The sequence below is a fragment of the Terrapene carolina genome, unplaced genomic scaffold (genome assembly GCF_002925995.2).
Source record: "Terrapene carolina triunguis isolate 2854851 unplaced genomic scaffold, T_m_triunguis-2.0 Scaffold192, whole genome shotgun sequence".
Lineage (NCBI taxonomy): Eukaryota > Metazoa > Chordata > Testudines > Emydidae > Terrapene > Terrapene triunguis.
This window is the reverse complement of record NW_020664543.1, coordinates 17995643-18016298: the sequence shown is the minus strand read 5'-3', so window position 1 is coordinate 18016298 and position 20656 is coordinate 17995643. Positions and strand designations below refer to the sequence as shown.

General features: G+C 51.1%; 1 protein-coding gene across 4 annotated transcripts in view; it reads left to right on the top strand.

The window, feature by feature from the left end:
* Positions 1-20656, top strand: part of SEPTIN9 (septin 9) — a 250111-nt gene that overhangs the window by 218566 nt on the left and 10889 nt on the right. For all 4 annotated transcript variants that reach the window (XM_024206297.2, XM_024206300.1, XM_024206298.1 and 1 more), the window contains 4 exons: positions 3705-3833; positions 4216-4297; positions 6094-6231; positions 16273-16390. In XM_024206297.2, the coding sequence (XP_024062065.1) occupies positions 3705-3833; positions 4216-4297; positions 6094-6231; positions 16273-16390 (467 nt within the window). The remainder of the gene's footprint in view (positions 1-3704; positions 3834-4215; positions 4298-6093; positions 6232-16272; positions 16391-20656) is intronic.

Here is a 20656-nt window from a genome sequence, read left to right as displayed (position 1 = left end):
AGGGCATGTGAATGGGAGGGTAACCCTTGCGATGGATCACTGAGCTTTATAAGGACAGGTTGGACAATCATCTGTCTGAGATGGTCTAGGGTTAGCTGGTCCTGCCTCAGGACAGGGGGCTGGACTAGATGGCTTCTCAAGGTCCCGTCTAGCCCTACAGGTCTGAGTCTGAGGCCCCAGGATGGGATCTCCTATCATCCCCTCACTCTCTCCTGCCTGATTAAATACCACGGCAAGTTTGGGAGAAAACGGGCTTCCTGAATCTGTACAGATACGGGCAAGGGGATGGGGGCAGCTGCTTATTTCAGGGCTCCCACAGAACTGAGGTATTACTTTTGGGGTGTGTGTCTGTGTGTGTGTGTGTCTGTCTGTCTTTCTGTCTCTTGCTGAATCTGGGAGTCTTGCCATGTTCCTGAAACTGTCTGGAAGCCACCCACAGGTCTCTGGTTCGGGCAGACAGAAGGGAGAAATGAGGAGTAGCCAAGCAGTTTCAGTCCTTCTTCCTGATGGGCTTAGTCTAAAGCATGCGCTCTGTGGAATCCATTTGAATGCAGCTGAGTGGGATTCTCGGGGTTAGCCTAGTCTTCTGGCAGTGCGGAGCACCCAAAGAACCTGTATTGGAGAGAAACTTCCCAGGTGACTTGCTTACAGGAGCTGAAGAGAAGCACGCCTTCCCTGGACACGTTCTTTCCAGTCAGCTCTTTCTTGGTCCGTCCTCTGCCTTTCTTCATTAGTGCTCAGCTGGGCAGCTCCACAAAGAGCCAGACAACACCTCACTGTATTGCCCAGACCCTTATCTAGGTATAATATAGCCCCCACTCTGGCATTTGAGCACTAGCAAAGACAGGAGCTATTATCCTTGTTTTACAGCTGGGGAAGCGAGGGGCAGTCAATTTAAGTGACTTGCCCAGAATTACACGGGAAGCCTGTGGCAGAGCTGGCAATTGAACCCAGTTGTCCTGTGACCATCTGGTGCCTTCAACACAGGACCATCCTTTCTGTAGAGCAAATCTCTCTGGGGACCTTTGCCACCATGGGCGCTACTAATGTCCTCTACAATACTGTTGAGAGCTTCGATCAGATTCCTGGAAGTGTTTAACTCGTGGGTCAGTCTGGATTTACCAGAACTACTTTTAGTCCCCTAATCCCTGCCACTAAGGTGTGGTTACAGCCAGGAAAAGGTCTATGCAAAAAATGGCTCCTTACTCCCGGGTATTGAGAAGCTGCAAAGTAACTACTTTCCTGAACAAAATCAGCATAGTATGTACTGACCAGAGATGGCCAAAAAGCTTCGCATTCCAACCTCTGTCTCTGCTACCAGCTCCCAGGAGCTGCTCTTCTCTAGTGTTTTTCACTCCAGCTAATTAAACAGTGTCAGATGCAGGAACAGACTAGCACAGGTTGCAACAATGTATCACCTCTTAATTAGAAGCATATGAGAAAAACTAACAAGATCATAAATAGAATACCTAGATCAGCCTATTTTGTTTACAGTTCAGGCAGTGTTAACCCTTCTGTTGCTTGATGAAACTCTCTGCAAAGGGCAAAACACTTGAACTGTATTTGTTCCCTGTGTTTCTTTTGCACCCATAGCTGCTCTGCCTACTGACAAAAACAAGACTTCCTTCTGTTGGCACGGCTAAAAGCAGGTGGGGAGATACTATGGGAGAGCAAACCAGTGCAAAAGGTTTTGGGACCTGTGAGCTTCCGGGATGTTTGGGGGGAGGCGAAGGGGTGTATTTTGATCTTCTGGGTCCTGGAAGGGTGGGCGTGGAGGTTGGGTGTGGGGCAGAGGCTGGGAGCTCTGACAGACTAAGCTTACTCTGAAGTGCTTTTGCAAATTTAGTTAGAAGCTAGTGGCCCCGCTCGTTAGCTGAGGCTTGTCTGACAGCATTTTTCCTAGGAATTTTCTAGCACTAGCATTGTGCTATTTCTCCTGGAACATTGATCTAAACAACAGAGATGGATTTAGCCCAAGCTGCCATGTGCTGCCCAAATCTGGCCCTTAAGAGAACCTCTGGTCCTGTTAAATGTGACTGATTTCTGGGGCCAGAGCCAATGCTTCATCAGTTTAGTTGAAAGAACCAATCAATCCCCAAACCTAATTTATTCCCCTTTGTGATCCCAGCCATAAACCATTGGATTGTGTTTTTAGCCCAGGCCTGGATCATTAGTATCTATCCCCTGCAGGATTTATTGAAGAGGTTGGGGGAAGCGGTCTGTCATGGTGGATGATCAAAAACATAAGATACAGTTTAGTGTGTCCTCTTTAATATCGGCTGAGATAAAGCTAGAGGGAGCCTTGCAAGGAATGGAATTCATGTGGGACAGACAGTGAAGGAAGCCTGTAGATCAGCCCTCCTATGGACCATTTCAATCTGTAAGTCCCTTTAAGAGAATCTTTATTGAAGGGGTCATGGCAGAGGGAGAGCTTGTCTGCTTCCCATCCTCTTATTAAGGAGGGAAATGGTTATTGCAGCCTTATAGGGGGCAAATAAATAACTCAAGATGACTGTGTGGCCTCTGTATTGGCTCAGTTAAGGTTAATAAAGGGGTTCTGTAAACATTAGCCCTTCAGTGCTATGTGTATCTCTGCCCTTACGGGTCGTGTGAGCCGCTGCTGTTTAGCTTACTGACAAACTAGCTATTCACATGCTCCCCAATGAGTTTGTCTAGTTGTGCCCAAATGGGCCATGTTTTCCGTCTAGCGCATCTTCAACCAAGCGAGATCTTGTTCCATAGTGGAGGGAGTCACTTGTCTAACTTCAGTGTACGGGGTGCCGGATCCCTGCGCTTTCCATCCCACATCTCCAGGCAATGTCTTCAAACACACGGGTTTTGTGTTCCACTCTGAACAGGGACAGGGAGCAAAGAACCGTATTGATTGCAGGAGGAAGCTGTTTCCACTGAGTGTGTTGCCTCATTGAAAGTGAAAGCATCCTTAGTAAAGAGGGAGTTGCAGTTCCAGTGATCCACACCCGCAAGTTGAGGTTACTTGACTAATGTGTGGCATGAGCAGGAGAACCTTCCCCTGTCAAAACAGACCTGGGCTGAATGGGCTACAGCAGGGGTCAGCAACCTTTCAGAAGTGGTGTGCCGAGTCTTCATTTATTCACTCTAATTTAAGGTTTTGCGTGCCGGTAAAGATTTTAACGTTTTTAGAAGGTCTCTTTCTATAAGTCTATAATATATAACTAAACTATTGTTGTATGTAAAGTAAGTAAGGTTTTTAAAATGTTTAAGAAACTTCATTTAAATTTAAAATAAAATGCAGAGCCCCCTGGACCGATGGGCAGGACCCAGGTAGTGTGAGTGCCACTGAAAATCAGCTCGCATGCCGCCTTCGGCACGCGTGCCATAGGTTGCCTACCCCTGGGCTACAGGAACTGCTTTGCTATGTCATCCAGCAGGGGGCACAAAATATGAGCCGGACTGAAATGTTTGCTCCAGTAGAGGGTGCCAGCACACATGTACCCAAGCCAATATGCAGCCATCTCCTTGTGTGAAGAAATATCCCAGAGGCTGTGGGAAATACTGTTACATTCTGCAAAGAAACTGTTGGTATGTGCAAAGCCACTGCCTGCGGAGTTGGCCCCACCCTAGTTAGCAGAATGTGTTCTTGATGCATGGTGTGAACGGGAAATTCCCATAAAGGTAAAATGGAGACAATTCCAACTCCAATTCTGACTCTCCCTGTCCTCCAGGTCAGAGTGGCTTGGGGAAGTCCACGTTAATCAACACCCTCTTCAAATCCAAAGTCAGCCGGAAATCTGTTCAGCCAGCTTCTGAAGAGCGGATCCCCAAAACCATCGAAATAAAGTCGATCACTCATGGTGAGTCTCTTGGGCACACACGCAGCTTGGGGGTGACAGAGCTCTAGAGGCTCCTTCTAAGCCAAGAGAAGCTAGAGCATCTTCTCCGTATCCACCAGCCTAGACTCCTTTATGCCGGAACGCAATCAGCTGAGATTGCTGGCCGGGTATCGTGCCTCACAGGGGGCGGAGTTATATGGATTATTGAAAGAGCCAAACTGCATAGTCTCTTCTTTATAATGCAGTTGAAATGCCACTGATGTGATAGGATGCTGTATCTTTGGAGGGCTGCAGGTACCAAGCCTGCAGCCGCTTGGAGAGATCTCTGGTGGTAAGGCAAGGCTGCACGCTGGGCCTGTCTCTGCTTGCGGCCTACACCATCCCTTGGACGTTTCTGTTTCAGATATTGAGGAGAAAGGCGTCCGTATGAAGCTGACTGTCATCGACACCCCAGGGTTTGGAGACCACATCAACAATGAGAACTGGTGAGAACACTGCAGCCGAACGGCCCCGGGCTGTGCTGCTGCTTGGCTGGCATAGGCCTTCTGTCATGCAGACCACCTATGGGGGTGGGGGCTCACTTCGCACCGCCCTTCCTTTGGCCCGGTGCATGGAATGGGCCGTGGCACATTGCAAAGATGTGGATCCCTTGTGGCTCTCATTCTGCCCAGCTTGGCTGTCGAGGGCCGGGGAGGGAGGCTGGAGATGCTGAACAGCTGGGCTGATGAGCTGCAAAGGGAAACCAGATAATCCTGCCAGCTTCCTTCCCCAGCAGGCTCCAGTGCAAAGGGCTGTGGTTAGTCAGCGTTCTCTCTGCCAGGGGGTGGAGCCCAACCATCCCAGAGTGTCGCTTCACGGGCAGGGCAGATGCTCCCCCCCCCCCCCCCCCCCAAAAAGGCTGAGGAATCCTGCTCTTTGGGCAAAGAACCTGGCCAAATGGTGTGGAGATGGCATGGGGAGAGCAGTGCCCCACTGGTGGTTAGTTACAACCATCCCCTCCCTCTGCCCCCCACACCTCAGGGCCCTGGGGCAGAGCGCTATGTTGCACTGCTCTCAGCAGGCCGAAGGCCAGACTCTGCCCTAGATTTCCTAGGAAATGGCCAGGCAGTTCCATCGGCAGCTGTTAGAGAGCACCCAGCTGCCACTGCTAAGGAGGCCACCCGTCTCCTCAGCCCCAGCATCCCCATCATGCTGACACGACTGATCCCCTAGCCCTTCCCACGTCTGCTGGAGAGTTAGCAGCTGTGGGGAAAGTCCTTGGGCGTTCAGAGGCGGTGGCTGCCTCATGTGTCCCACTCATGGGGGCGGGGGGTGCAAAAATAATCAATTTATAAATATCTGTATTCCCCTCCCCCCCCCCCCCCCCCCCCACCCCCCCAGAGTGTGGTGGTGAGGTTAACCTTGGAAGCATACAGACAAATTTGAGTGTGAGCAATCTCTGGGGTGGGGGCACACAAGCACTTTTTTTTTCCAGCCACTCCCCTGCCCCCCAACCTCTCTCTAAATACATTGTCTAGGAAAGCACTACAAGCTCTGTTAAACTTTCTGGGGCACTGGCAGGTCTCCCGCAGTCCGGGCAGTCGATGGCTAACTGCTCTGCTGCCTTTCCCAGAAGTGACTCCTGGTGAAGGGTTATGGCTGGGATCCTGGGGTGGATGGGGAAGAGCAGGAAGATGGCAAGGCTAAGCTGTCAGGCTTTCCAGGGCTTATCTGACCCTCCTGGTGGTGTTCATTAATATTTCTGTTCTGAAATGGGCCAGAGCCTAGTTGGTCACAGGATGTCCATTACTGCAGCAGTAAAGGGGCTACTGTGGGCACTAACACTTACGAAGCCTGCTTACCATTGTGAGAGGCTCGCATTTGGATGGTGGAGCCCAGTTGTCCTCGTGAAGTGGTTGCAGGCTCTGCACTGCCTCCTAGTGCTGGAGGCGGAGTTCACAGCCAAGAAGCTGAGCTCTCCTGCTGCCACGCATGCTAGTTGTTTCCCTTGTTGAGTGCCAGGACTGGGAGGATTCCCAGAAAACTTGGCTCCTTTTAGAAAGGTGATAAAACAAGATTTGCCATTCACATAGGACTTGGGGGATTCTTTTCTTAGCCGCCTGCAGCTGTGGTATGAAACATTCCCGTGCTTTTACTTGGGGGCCCAATTCTGCAAGATGCTGAGCACTGTCCACTCCCGATGACTCCCCCTTTCAGAATCCAGTGCAGAGCGTAGCCTGTGGGTGGTTTTAGAGTCCCTGCATGAGTCCCGTCTCATCTGTGTATATGTCTTTCTGCACAGCTGGCAGCCCATCATGAAGTTCATCAATGACCAGTACGAGAAGTACTTGCAGGAGGAGCTCAATGTTAACCGGAAGAGGCGGATCCCAGACACCAGGGTGCACTGCTGTATATACTTCATCCCAGCCACCGGCCATGCGTATGTACCCTCCTCCTCAGGAGAATGATCTTTCCTACTGAGGATGGTGTGTGTGTGTGTGTGTGTGTTTGTGGGGGTGGGGTTATGATCAAGATTGAACCTACTTGCCCCTCTGGTGCTAGCTGTCTCTGTCTTTAATCTTCCCCAGAAGTTGCTAAGAAATTCAAAATCACTCTGGTTTGTGTGACCTTACAATAACTTTTTCCAATCAATCATCTTTAGTGCAAATACTACATCCTGTTTAGCCAGGTTCTGGTCACTTCCTGTATGTTGAAGCATGCACACATGGACTGCTAGGTGCTCTATATACAATCCCACACAAGTAACATATGACTGCAGTAATTCCTAATGCTTATAGCTAGCTCCCTTCCCCATCTAGAGCTGCTAGTATTAACACAAAGCAATCCTAGCCAGGCATAGGTAAAACAAATATGCAGGCATCACTTCATTTCCCACCCCCTCCCAAAGGACGAATTAAACAGTCTGTAGCATCCCAAGAGTCCATGTGAGTAGTGGCTAGAATCTGATAGTAATGTGCTTGCCAACGTTTAAAGTGCCTCCCTAGCGTGCTATCCGTTTTTGTTAAGCAAGGATCCAGTTGTCCTAGCAGTATAGAGCAGATCGAACCAGTTGGTACTGAGCCTGAAGGGGGTATTTATAAATAGAGCTTTTAGCCTGGAAGTGATCATGGCCTATTTCATGTGTAGCCTCGTTTCTGTCCCTGGCACCTCTAAAAAGCGAGTGTCCAAGTGTCGGGACCTAGAATTTTCATTTGGTTTGTGGCGATTCCTTCACTCGAGATCTGGCCTCATCTACACGGGAAGTTTCTTCTGTATAAACAAGGTATGAACTTAACCCTATATAGTTATACTAGTCTAACCCCCTGTGTGGACACTCTTGTTTGGATATGAGTCACTTGTTTTGGTTTCACTTATATCACTTGGGAAGGGGCTTCAGCTAAACCAAAAAAAAAAGGCACTCTTCTACTGGAATAATTGTCCTGGTGTGGAAAGTTAGACAGGTATAACTATACCTGTGTAACTGACCAAACTTTCCCATGTAGACAAGACCTTAGAGTCCCCTTCTCCATTGGCTTTAGAGAAAAAAGTCCTTGTCAATGTGAACGGCCCTGCACATACATTAGCATAGAGCAGAGATGGTTGCATATGTGCCATCTGCAAAGACCCCAGGGTCCTTGGATTGTCTGATTGGGCTGCTCGCCTGGTCTCTTTATCTGTTGTAGCCTTCTGTTAGGGGCAGAGGAAGCTGATGGAGTTGTCTGCCTCGGGATGATCAGGTAAAATAAAAGGCCTTTTCTAGAGAAGACTCTAGGTCTGGTGACCTGGCAAATCCCACTCTTCGGCAGAAGAAGAAAAGGAGGCTGTGAGCCCTCCACTTGTGTGCAAGGAGCATTGGAGCTTTAGAAGGGGTGACCACGTGCAAGCCCTTGAACCCTTAGCACTGCGGCTGTGCCACTGACCTGGTCGTGCACCCAGCAGCAGGAGTCTGCGAATGCAATTCTTGAGGTGGAGCAAATGACCTATTCCAAGGCCCCCTTCCCCTTCCCTGGGAAAGCATGGAAAGCGCCGTCCTTCTGTGTGTGGCCGTCGTGTGTGCGGGGGAGGGCACTGACATGTTAGGCTCATCCCTCTGCCTGTGCCTCTCTAATGGCATGTTCTGGTTTCTCTCACCCGGCTGCTCCCAGGGTAACAGTGTTTGCATGGAAGTCCGACTCTCTGCTTCCTTCCTCTCGCTCTCTCCCTCCCCCCCGCTCTCTCTCCAAAGAACATGTGTTTCCAATATAAGAAAATGGCCCTGCAGTTCGAGAGGCTTCATTACCACGCTGCACGCAACAGGCTCCTTCCCCTGCAATAGTCTTTGGCTGCGTGTAGCCTGATACCCCAGCTGGGGGTTAGAGCCCGCTCGCTTGGCTGCCGTCTCAGGTTGCTTCTCCTAGGGCCACGGTTTCCTGCCCAGGTGTCAAAGAGGACATCTGGCTCCTGACTTTCGCCTCCCGTTGGAGGATGCATATATGCCGGGGAACAGCAGGACGCACTGAGGCCATAGACTACAGCTCAGGGGGAGGGAGGACCTTTAATGGGAATGTGGAGTGGATGGGAAATGCTGGTTCTCTGAGTTGTAACGTGCAGCGTTTGAGTTCCTGATGCCACTCTCTGGTTAGTTTCACATCTACTTTCTCATTGCCATTGGCACTTTCCTCCTGCCCTTCATAATCTCCCCTGCTCTCCTATGGAGTTGCCCCATGCTCAGAGATTATGGGCTAGCACGGGGTGGACTCTCTTCCCGCTGTAGAGTGGAGTATTGTTTGAAATGACCATAAGCCTTTTCAGAGAGTGGTGAGCAGGGAGGCAGCTTCCTGTAGTTTTATGTAAGCAAAGCACATCCCTTCATGTTGGCTTTGTGCCTCTCTAACACAGCTGTGAGCTGCATATGCTAGTGTAACCCACACACCTTCTGGGTGTGGTGTTTTGTCCATCTAGTGGCACTGAGACCACAGAGAGAGATTAATGAGTATGCTCTGCAGCCATGTGGCTTTTAGCTCATACAGTAGAGACTCATGCATTTAGCTCCAGATTCGATCCGGCCTGCCGACATTACACTAGCACTGTCTTGAATATGCCACAAGTGGAGGGAACTGGGACTAGAACCCTGGTGCTTCCGCTCTCCAACCTCAGGCCTCTATCGCTTGAGCCACCTTAGGAGGTAATGACAGGTATTCCTTTCATTCTGTGGATCCCCACTGGGGGCAACATCACACAAATCGCAATGGGATGGATCACTCGATGATTACCTGTTCTGTTCATTCCCTCTAAAGCACCTGGCATTGGCCACTGTCAGAAGACAGGATACTGGGCTAGATGGACCATTGGTCTAACCCACTATGGCCATTCTTATGATGCTCACCAGAGGTGTCCACAGAAGGGATAACTCTCTGAGTGTGGTGGTTCAACCTATCGGGATGCTCCTGCCTGAATAACCTGCTTTAATTTGGATCCCAGTTTTTCTTGGCAGCCAGCTCCCTCTCCCCAGTCTCACGGACTCATCTTACTACTGTCAATCATTTGCACCAACTACAGAAAACATGCTAGAGGGATTAATCCCGATGTCATTCTGAAGCTCCCAGCGCTGTTCGGATTGTCCTTTTCAGGGGCGTTCTGCCTCTTCATTGACAGTGGGAAGTGCTGCTTTCCAGACCTGATGATTCAAGGACAGAGCATTACTCTTATCCTCCCTTCCCAACTGCACAGCAAGGATTCCTAGCACCCTCTTGGCAGCATGTGGCTGCTTCCGCAGCCAGCAGTGTGCAGAGGGTTAGTTTAACCTGCAGTGCCTTGTGAAGATGGGGACCGGCTTGGAGTTAATTCTGCTTTCTGTGCCGGTTGCATTTGGATTAATCCCTGCTCCTCTGGAGCTGGTTTTTTTGTCGCTGTCATAAACATTTAACATACATTCGGAACCCACCGAGACCGGTGAATCTCTGAGTGGCTTTTACGAGACTGTTGAAGATGGCACTCCAGTCTGTGAGCCAGAGATATCCTATCCCTTTATAGCCCTGACCCGATAGACTGCTCGGTTCCATTTCAGAGTCCGCTGTAGACGTTGAGTAAAAGGTTTGTCTATTCCTCCCATAGAGTGGAACCCAAGGGTGAATCAGCTGATGACTTTTCCATCTCCTAAGGACACATCCTCAGCTCTGTCTCCCATCAGTCAGGAGTCCAGGGCAGACGAAACTAATCTAGTGTGTGCCCTGCCCTCCTCGTAAGGCCCCAGTAAAATGATGTTTGCAAAGACTAAGTAACATGCTGGCAGGGGCTTTTGGCCATGGAAGTAAAGCCCCAAATACTCACCACCCAATAAATTCCACAGCAGGCTCTGCATGATGTCTGGAAAGCACGGCTTGACTCTGAAAAGTGACTGTGAAATATAGCACTTTCTCACTCGCCGGCTGTGCGGCCTGTGTGTGTTGGAGCCGCTGCTTCTGACTGTACTGACACCATCCAGTTTCCTCTCCTGTTAGTCTCCCTGCTATGGGAGAGGGAGCTAGATTCAGTTCCGGCTTGTGCCTCAGCAGGTTCCTGTTGAGCACTTAGGTATGTCTACATGGAGCTTGCTTCCTGCATGGGTAGACAGACGCACACTAGCTCTGCTAATGACTTGCCCGAGTGTGTCCTCAAGGGGTGGGTGGGATTGTGCTCAGGTGGCTAGCCCAAGCCCCGCCCATGCCGCAGCAGCCAGGTGCTATTTGTAGCACCCTAGCTCGAGCAGAGCTAGCATGCGCCTGTCCACCTGTGCCGGGAAGCACCCTCCCAGCTTCTGTGCAGAGGTTCCCTTACTGGCGGCGGTGGTGGAGCCCTGTGTGACTCCGCACGGGTGTATTGCTCAATGTACCAGTCGGAAGATTTTATTTCTTGCTGCTAGTTCGATCTGAGATGCCACTGACAGGGTATTCTGTGTCTGGTCCTCACAGCGGCTTTTATTCCTTAACTGCATTGTAAGGGAACAAGCAAGAGCCGAGTCTGCCCTACAATGCTCCTTCTAATTTTTTACATCCATGTGCGGAATGAATTTTATGTGCACCAATATGGAGGTGGTGTGTGGCGGGGTGGGGCTGAGGGATTTGAAGTGGGGAGGGAGCTCAGGGCTGGGGATGCGGAGGGGTGAGGGCTCTGGCTGGGGATGCGGGCTCTAGGGCAGGGCTGGGGAAGAGGGGTTTGGGGTGCAGGCTGCCACAGGGCTGAGGCGGGGAGAGAGGACTACCCCCAGCCCTCTTTCGCCGCGGCAGCTCCAGGGCTGGGGGAGAGGCACCTCTCGCCGTCGCAGCCCTATATGCCCCAACTTGCTCCCCACCCACCCCCTACCCCTGTCCTCTGCAGACCCCTGTGGCTGTGCACCTGTGTGGCCCTTGATAGCCTGCTGCGTGGCCATGCAGCTTAGAGGGAACTTGCCTGCCCGATCCCACCTATGCTAGCGAGCCCAGTTGTAGATAACCTGAAGGGGCCATACACAACCCCAGCAGTAATACCCCATTTCCTCCCGCAGCCCCAAACTCTGTGGGGCTGAGTAGTGGTCACATAACAAAAAGGAAGGGAATGGTTTTATAGCCACCCAGTGTGTATATTTCAGCTACATGGAACAATCCCCTGCCACAGTTCCACTCAGCTGCGGCTTGTCCTCTTTCTCTAGAGATCCTTTGCCTGTGAGGCAAAGGCAGTTTCTCTTGTACATGTTCAGTCACAGATCTGGGCTTCCAGAGAACATACTGGGAAAGAGTTAAAATATAATCAGTTGCCTCTTGTGAACTGCACCCACAGTCTGCTTATGACTCTGGAATGCAACACTGCTCACAGGAGATCCTGCATGCTTTTGTACTGTGATCATCCATCTTTTCTTGCACGCTTTATTCAGCAGTGAAAAAGTTAATGTGAGCACCAAAATGTTCTTCCTTAGGTTCCAGAATCAGCCCCTCATAGGGACAAATAGGAGTTCCCATGCCGGGAGTGCATGTGCCCTGTAGACTGAAGCAAACAGCACCAGCTACTCTACACATGCTTTTCACCACCATAAGGGCTAGTTATTAGTCACTGGAGGATTCTCCTGACCCCTGCACAGTACCCTGAGCCAAAAACTCCTGGCTGTGCTCCTTTGCTCCTTGCAATAGGGAGCGGGGATGGACTACCTGAGGCTAGAGTAAGCCATCTCTTCCCACTGCTACTACAGTGGCCATATCTATCGTGCACGTAACATCTATGAAAGGGTTAATTTGTGCATAAGCTGGCTCCCAGTGCTAGTGACTTCTCAGGTGCATTCAGCCAATGAATTTGTTCTGCTTTAATGTTTGTAACTTAGTCTAGCACTAGAGCTTTCCTGGCTAGACTTCCAGTGAAAGGGCCTCCATTGGGGAAAGTCCTATGGAACTTAATAGAAAATGGTATTTTTCTATAGGTTGTTTTTGTTTTTTGTTTTTTGTTTTTTTTTTAACTGTCCAATAGAATTTAATAGCACATTGTATAGGATGGGCCAAAACACAGACAGAAACATGATTTGCTCTGTGTGAAACTCAGTTACTTCTCTAGAGCTCCATTTGTTTAATCCCTGTGACTTTCATTTGATAGGAGAGTAATAGCATTTTCAAAGCACTTTATAAAGGCAGCCAATCAAGCTTCCTAACGCTCTGTGTGGGAGGAAGAGAGGGAAGTGGTCCCCACGTTAAAAGTGAGGGGACTGAGACAGAGGTTATACCGGGTCTAAGACCACACACCTTTAAATTGTGTCAGTGGCAGAGCTGGGGTGTGGCTTCAAAAGACCTGGATCGTCTATCTTATTACTGGACCCTGCTGCCTCTGGGCTCAGAGCCGGCCCTGTGCACTCTGCTACTAGCAGGGCGCTGTGACAAAGTGTAACTCCCCAGCAGCCAGCCTGGCTGTCCCATGCCCTGTCCTGGTATCGAGCCCCGAAGCAGGAATGCTGCTCGCTGCGCTGGTGTAGGAAGAACTGCTCTTTGGGAAAGTCCGCTGCCCTCGGTTCTCTAGCAGTCGGCGGAAAGAGCTCAGCGGGATGCCAGGAAGCTCTGCCTTGGGGACTCTGGGAAAGCACAGGGCCCCACAGTGCACAGAGCTTACTCTGTTTGGTCTCTTCTGACCGTGTCTTACTATGGGGGGTGTAGGTTGGGGGATTACGGCTTCATGGATGGCCTAGGCCTACTGGGGTCAGATAGAGGACCTGGCTGATAATAGAGAAGAGTTTGCATCTCTGAGTCCTGCCACTGACCCTACAGGGCATGGGGATTGAATTGCACACATTGGAATTTGTCTGCTATGGTGGGGTAAAAATCTTCCTATAGACTCAGGGCCTTCTTTTCAAAGATCACACTGGGTGAATGCTGGGAGCAGTGCAGCCTGCCTCATGGGCTCGGGTTTCTGCTCCTCCAGCCTCCCCTCTGGTCTTTCTCACCATTCTTGGTGCAGGAGCCACCTTCCTGGCAACTCTTGCCACCTGGAACGGCTTTTCTGTATCTCTCCAAATCCCAAGTCTGCCTGTACCTCTCTCTGGAGATATGCTGGTGTTGCAACTGTGTTGTTTGTCAAGTTAGAGCATCGATGGAAAACCAGTCATCGGAAGGATGCTACAGATTGAAAGGTGTCTGGAGCTCTTAATGCTGTAAGATCCTTAAGATCAGAAAGGATTGGGACCTCTGTTTTAGGGCTTGTACGAAAGGCAGCAGTGCCCCCTATTGCTGTGCAGGAGCATTGCTGCAGAGCTGAGCTAGAGGGGAAAGCACCAGTGACTGAGTCAGAGTGGGCTGGTGGTATGGGATGCTCGTAATCTTGCAGCTGTGTGTGCTCAGTCAAGAGCACCTCCTCTGCCTCCTCACCCCAGTATTAAGTGTGCGCCATCTTGTATATTGTACATAGGAGACTGGCCTTGGCTGTTAAGAATACCGCAGCACCTAGAGGAGATGCATTGCTGTTGCCCAGTCACCCAACCCCACTGGGATGGGCTAAGCATGGTGTGTGGATGCCAGCAGATCCAAAGCTATGCAGCTGGCTGATGTCGGACCTGGGTGCAGATGTGGATGTGTGGCAAGGTGTGGCTTTGCACGCTGCTGTTAGAGTAACCAAGGGCAGCCCAGGCCCCTACAGTTCTCAGTGGACCAAGGCAGGCTTGATAACTGGTCTCCAACATTGAGATCAGAGTTAAAAATCCAACGCTCTTCTGATTGTGACTCAATCTGCATTGGCCACATACACTTCCCCGTCTTCCATCTAAAACAAAAGCTGATGAAAGAGGCAGGAACATGCTGTCAGCGGGGGGGAAGGAGAGACTTTTAAAGGGGAAAAGCTGTTTGAAAAATTGCAAGGAGAACAGGAGGGAAAGAAGTTCTTGGGGAGAGAAACATAAGAGTGATGTATCCCAGGGGGGTTGGCAAATATATTATGCAGAGTTCCAACCAGCACTCACCAACAGGGGTCTGCTCAGATTTGTCCTTGGAGGTTTCCTTTCCAAATCCAAACTAAGCTCTTGTTTTCCTGGAGCTCAGAGCAATCTGTGACTGCAGAGTTTGTATTAGGACCTAGCTCTCCCTAATGCTACTGATGTGATCTCTAGGCTTTTGGGTGTGTTTGCCCCACTACCACTGCTCTCTGTGCAGTAGAGAGACCATAACCTCTCTTGTGCTAAATCTCTCCACGTCCTCCATGCATTGTGGCCACAGCTGCACTGTGGCCAGCTGAACGTAGAAGAAGAATTCTAGGCTTGCACTGGCCACAAGGCATCTGAATGAGACAATGTTGGCAACTCAAAGCTAACCCCTGCCTTTCAGAGTTGGGATTGCTACAAAGCTTTGTAGCAATCCCAGTTGTGAAAGGCAGTGGTTAGCTAGCCTGGCTCCCAAGCAGGAAGTGGACTTGCCTACCTGGGAGGCGAAAGGCTTTGAGTTGCCAACATTCTCTCCTTCCCTGAGTACAGAGGCGCCAATCTCCCGGCTTACAGAACAGGACTGGGGTTTGGGAGAGCTGGTGTGTAGACCCAGTTCTGTCGCTAAGTCGAGTATGGCCTTGGGCAAGACATGTTGGCCGCTCTGTGCCTCAGTTTCCCCAACTGTGCACTGGGGATAAATGCACCCCCATCTGTGAGGCAGGATGGTGAGGCCAGGATTGATTAATGTGAAGTTGCATTAATTTAGTGTTAGCCCTTTGGCTCCAGCACTGGCCTGGTTGCGCCCTTTCCTCACTCTCCCTGCCTCCACTGGTGTGCTCTGACCAGTTTCAAGCAGGCAGATTCCTTGGGATTTCCCTCACCCAAGGGGCTTCAGTGCTCATAAAGTGTCCCTGTTTCCCAGCACCATACATGGCAGTGTGCTCGCTTCTTTCCAGTAGTTTGTTCTTCTTACCACTCTGCTTCCCAAGCTGTCTGGGGTCCCCTCAGCCCCATGGGAATGGTTTGCTCTCCCTGGCACCGTGTCTGGTTGCCTGATGAGGCAGTCGGAGCGGGCGGGGGGATCGTGCCTCACTCAGGCCAACACAAATAGCTGCAAATCCAAATACCCAAATTGTGTGTGTTCTTCGCGAGGGGCAGAAGCATTCAGGACCCCAGCAGCATCCGGGCCAAAAGAAGCAGCCCTGGCCTTGTGTTCCAGCAGTTTGCCTGGGTGGATGGAATTAGCTCCCTTACGCTGTTGGCCAGCTCTCAACGAGACCGGAGGCCACGCTTGGTTTTAGACGGCCTTCTAGCTGGGGTCCTAAGAAGGACAATCATTTGGGTTGTGAATTCTTTGTAGCTTTGAGGCATCTGGTTTTCCCTTTATGCTTCATGTCCTCTCTAACCCTGCTGTGGAAGTAGAGTAATCTGTTCCACTGCTACTGCTCAGTGTGGGGATTAACCAAGTCCTCCTTTTTATCTGCAGTGACAGGTCTGTTGTTTTGGGTGAAATTCACCCCTGTGCAGTGGGGTCAGTACAAAGCGTGTGGTCCATAGGCCAGTTACTCTGGGGGGGGGGGGGGGAAGGGTCATGATTCCACTTCATTCTGATCAGGTGCCAGGATGGGCAAAGTTTTATACAGTGGGTCACTCTTAAACTGTCCAATTCCATTGCACAAGGAAGGCAGGATGGCTTAGCAGACAGAGCCCAGCCAGGAATGCCTGAGTGCTAATCCTAACTCTGCAAAGGACTTGTGTAGCCATGGCAAGTTCCTTAAAATCCTCTGTGGCTGAGAATCCTCACAAAGATAAAAATCCTCTCCTCCTTCACAGAGTGTTGAGGGTTAATAAATGATTGCAGGGCACTTGGAAAATGGAACCTGGCATGTTTCCGTATTTGTGTCTGTCTCTATCCCTCTCCTGCTTTTAAGAAAATGTTGGTTGGAGGGGGATGTTCACCAGCATTACAAAATTACTTCCCCGCCCACCCGCCTTTTCCTAGGCTCTGAATACCCTTTCTGTGCTGGGGATTCTCCCCCTGCAACAGCCCCAACGTTGCTATTGTTGACGTCTGATTCCCTTTCTTCTCTGCTGTGCTTTTAGCCTCCGACCGCTAGACATCGAGTTCATGAGACGCCTGAGCAAAGTGGTGAACATCGTGCCAGTCATCGCCAAAGCCGACACGTTAACGCTGGAGGAGAGAGACTACTTCAAAAAACGGGTAAGGGGATGGCAGCCGCTCCCCAGCCGGCACATCTTCTCCCTCCCTTCCCCACCGCCCCCTGCAGGGCTGCAAAGCCGAAGGGCTGGCCTGGAGCCCAGAGCATTCCTTGGGCTGCAGCTCTGAGTGATCCCATGTGGCAGGAGGAAGGGCCTTCGCCTCCAAACAGTTCCTTGTGTTTCTCTTGGATTTCTGTCAGCTCACAGTGGATTTCAAGCTCTTGGTCTCTCTCTGCATGGCTGTTTTATTTTTCCCCCCAAGTCTGCTTTTATGGTTTTTAGGAGGCCGGTCCTGCTGTATGTCGAGCCTCTAAACCCTTTTTGGGGAGCCCATATTACTGCACAGCATCCTGCAATGATACAGAATCCAGGCCAAAATGTATGCGTGCTGAGCTCAGCTCTGAGATTGACGGGGGAAGCAAACGATGCAATTCCCTTGTCTCAGTCTACAGCCAAGCGTGCTGTTTCCTTGTGGTGCCGCTGCTTTGCTTTGGCTTTCAAAGGGCTATAAATCCAGTAATGTGACCGATGATGTTGCTGCAAGCGTGATGGTCTCAGCATGCGCTGCAGAAATAAGCAAGCCACCAGTCACCTCTTGGATTGCTGCTTCTCGAGTCTGAATTGCCATTCTGAGCATAAATAGCCTGGGTTTTGCCAACCCAATAGCTCAGCCAGCGTTCCATAAATATCCCCACGGAATGCAGCGAGGCTGACGCAGGAAGGAAACGGGCAAGGGGTGGAGTCAGGTAGATGCAGGGAAAGGGGTCTCAGGGTTGTCCTGCTGACTTCAGGATGTCCTGGTCCTCTAATCCAATATTAACCCATAAGAGCCCAGCAGGGAGGGGGGCTTTGTATGTGGTAGCAAATAGCTTGAGGTGCAAGGGTTCATTGTAAATCCAGGTTCAAGGCAGTGAAGGAAAATATGAAGCACAGCTAAATCCATGTGCTCTCATGTCTCCATAAGCATCTGACTTGGAGCAACAGAAGCAAAGAGATTCCCAGTTTGATTCCAGCCCATTCTTACCTTGGGCAATATAGCAAGGCTATGGGAAGAGGGTTTGCTAACGTTCTGCATGAGGAGGGACTCTCAGGGTTGGGGGGGAGAGCACAGATTGTAGTATCCAGGTCATCGGGGGATGCTATGGATTGTGGAGGGAGGCTACAGAGCTCTGAAGCCTCCCTGGCTGGAGTCTTACTCAAAGCATCGCTGCGGAAGGGGAGGAGCTGCCCTGCTCACTGAACGTCATCCGCCTGCTGGGGTTCAGAGCTGGCTTGAGCATCTCCCCGCCCCATCCATGGGGGAGAGGGCCATGAATTGAAACCACCGATCTGACTTGTGGGGTTGAATCCAAATTCCACAGCTGGGTCCATCTCTACAGTGGGCCAAGCAAAGTTTTGGAAATGGAGCCAAATCTTGTGGCCCAGCCCAGGCTGCGCTTTATCAGACAGCCCGTGCTGTCGGGGACAAGTGAAGAGCGGTTGCGGTCAGGGGGAGGGTTGTAACAGCGACGGTCTAGCCTGCCATAGTCTGGTATTTCCCGCTGACTTTTCCACAGGCCGTTTGCTCAGTTCAGAAGGTACAAGGCGTGTGCACGCGTATGTGTTGCTCCCTCTCCATCTGCCTAGCTGCTGGAGCTAGAGTCAGTCCGGAATCTGAAAATCCAGCTTGGCTCACTGTGCCTCAGATCTCATCCTTGGCAAGAAAAGCCTGTGCTTTCGGAACTGAGCTGACAATGTTGACGCGTCAGGCGCAATAGAATCCAGCTGGCTCTCCCGGTGCCGTATTGGCTTTGCAGTTAATGGACTAAACTTGGCTTTGTCAAGGAAGCAGGAACAGATAGAACTTGAAGACTCAGCAAATTTTGCCCTTCGCTCTTTCAGCCCTGTACCACCCTATTCACTCTAATTGGGTGGCAGGGGCGTCTCTGAGCAGCACTGGGCCCTGGTAGGAGGAAGGCAGGCTAAGAAGTTCCTCCTTTTTATTGAGTTACATTTTTTATCATAACCAGACTCTTAAAATCCTTCCCAAAAGGAGGTGGAAAACGTAACTGTGCTGGTCTACGCGCCATGTGAGACTGGACCCCTTGCACCCTTCTGCAACGGGCTCCAATGGAACCAATCAGCAGCTCCGGATCCTCAGCTGATGTAAATCAGGAGACAGTGGAGCTGTGCTGTTTTACACCAGCTGAGGATCTGGCCCCCAGTGGTCAAATATGGCTCTGGCAATACGGGTTAGGGGTGTATGGGTGTGTCTCTCTCTAGATCTATACACATGGGCACAGCTGTAATATGCAATAGCCTCATCTGCATTAGGTGGCCATAGTGTATTGGAAGGTGATTTAGCTGGAACTGCCTTTAAACTCTGTTTTCTGGCCCATTGTAGTGGTGACGGAGCATTAACCACCAGCGGCTGTGTTGTCCCCATTCAGATCTCAGTAGGTCCGGATTCTGTTCTTGCTTGGGTGGGGATAATTCCCATGGGCTGGGTGGCATTATTCCAGATTTACGCCAATGCTCTGTTAACTTACACCAAAGTGGAGTCCAAAGACCTGCACAGTCGTTCCTTCCCACATTAAAGCCAAACCTGCTCCTGAAACCGCAGCATGTCTTTGCTGGTGTTACGTGACTCCCCCACCCCCAAGAACGGAGCGTGCTTTCAGGTGGGGAAGTTTGTCAGAGTGGATGTTTCTGGCTTGGGGGATGGGGTTCACCTCCCCTGAAGTGCAGGGCTGATCTAGAGCCAGTGCCAGCCTCATGGCACTGGCACCATTCAGACTTGGATTCAAACGTGAGTTTTCTTCAAGGCAAACAACACAGGTGTGTTCTGGTGCTGATGGCACCCGAATCTCCCTCCAGGAACCTGGTATCCATGTGCGTCTAGTGCATGCATCTCAGCGAGATGTTCACAGCACTGGGGAGTGTGGGCCAGCACACTCTGCACGCCCCCCCACTCGGTGTCAGGGTTGCTAATCCCGTGCACATTAGAGGATTCAGAAGCTGAAAATCTGCCCTTCTCCCCGGGTGAATGGTGCAGTGCCAGTGCTTGGTTTAAACCTGACACTGATCTGGCGTAACAGACCATCCCCCTGTCTGGGTAGGATGCTCTGCCCTTTAGGCCTGGTGTGGAGGAGGGAATGACCTCACTGTTGAACGACCCAATGCTACCGTCTGCTTAAGGCAGTGAGGAGCAGTGTGTGGTGTGCCAACGGGAGTACGAGCCACTCCTCCACCTCAAACCCATGGATCTGGGGGGAGGGGGTGGCTGAGTAGCTGGTGGAGGATCAGCCCAGTGTCTAGCAGGGGAAAAGCTTTGGTGTTGTCTCAGACACCTAGCAGGTCCCAGACTGCGAAGTGAGGCTCCCTCAGAGCAAGTCTCCTGGCAGATGGTTTGTTTTCAACTGAAATATGTTTCTGAGATCCCATTCCAGGCTCTTCAGCCCCTGGGGCTTGGGTGTCACTACTCCACTGTGCTTCTCAGAGCAGGGTGCCTCTCTCCTGTGGTGTTATCCTGTGCAGGGTCCATGGTGGCGTAACCCACTGATCAGTGTGTGTCTGTCCTCCTCTGAGCTCGATCCCCAGAGAATGGGAGTCTGTTACTCTGCCCAGCTACTGAGCACGACCCTCGAGTCTGCAGCTTTAGCTCATGCTTTCAGCTCTGGAGGCCGTGGCTCAGTTTGCAAGGTATCAGCCAAGATTGCAGCCATTGCAGTAGCCAATGCCATGGAGCAGCTTGGTTTTCTCCCCACGGTGTCGGGCTGGACAGAGGCACACTGTTCCTGGAGTGGGATTTCCCACACCGTCTGTGTTCTCATTCATGGCCAGCTGCAGCGTCTACCTGAAGGGACGTTATAAAGGTCTCAGATAGAAAGAGCAAGTTCATGCATCTACAGTTCACTGAGCTGTGTGTTCCTGCCCCCACGGGATCCCTCTGAGGATCTGCAGCACCAGAACTGGGGTTCCTCTTCCAGGGAATGGGAGCAAGACAAAAATACCAAACAGTGGCTTGTTAACTTATTCCGGGGCACCCAAACTTGCCCACCTCCAAGTCTCATGAGCACGTGCCTGGAAGATGCGTGGTCGCCCTGACTTGCTGCAGATGGTGCAGGCTGTCACTACCCTTTGTCTTTTTAATATGAAGGCGGGGCCCAGCTTGCAATGCTTCATCTTGATCTGTGTGGCCTTCTGCTCCGCTCAGAGATGGACGCTATCCTGGGGGCGGTGGGGTGATGAAGAGAGGATCTTCTAGAACTTCACGGGCTGCACTTCA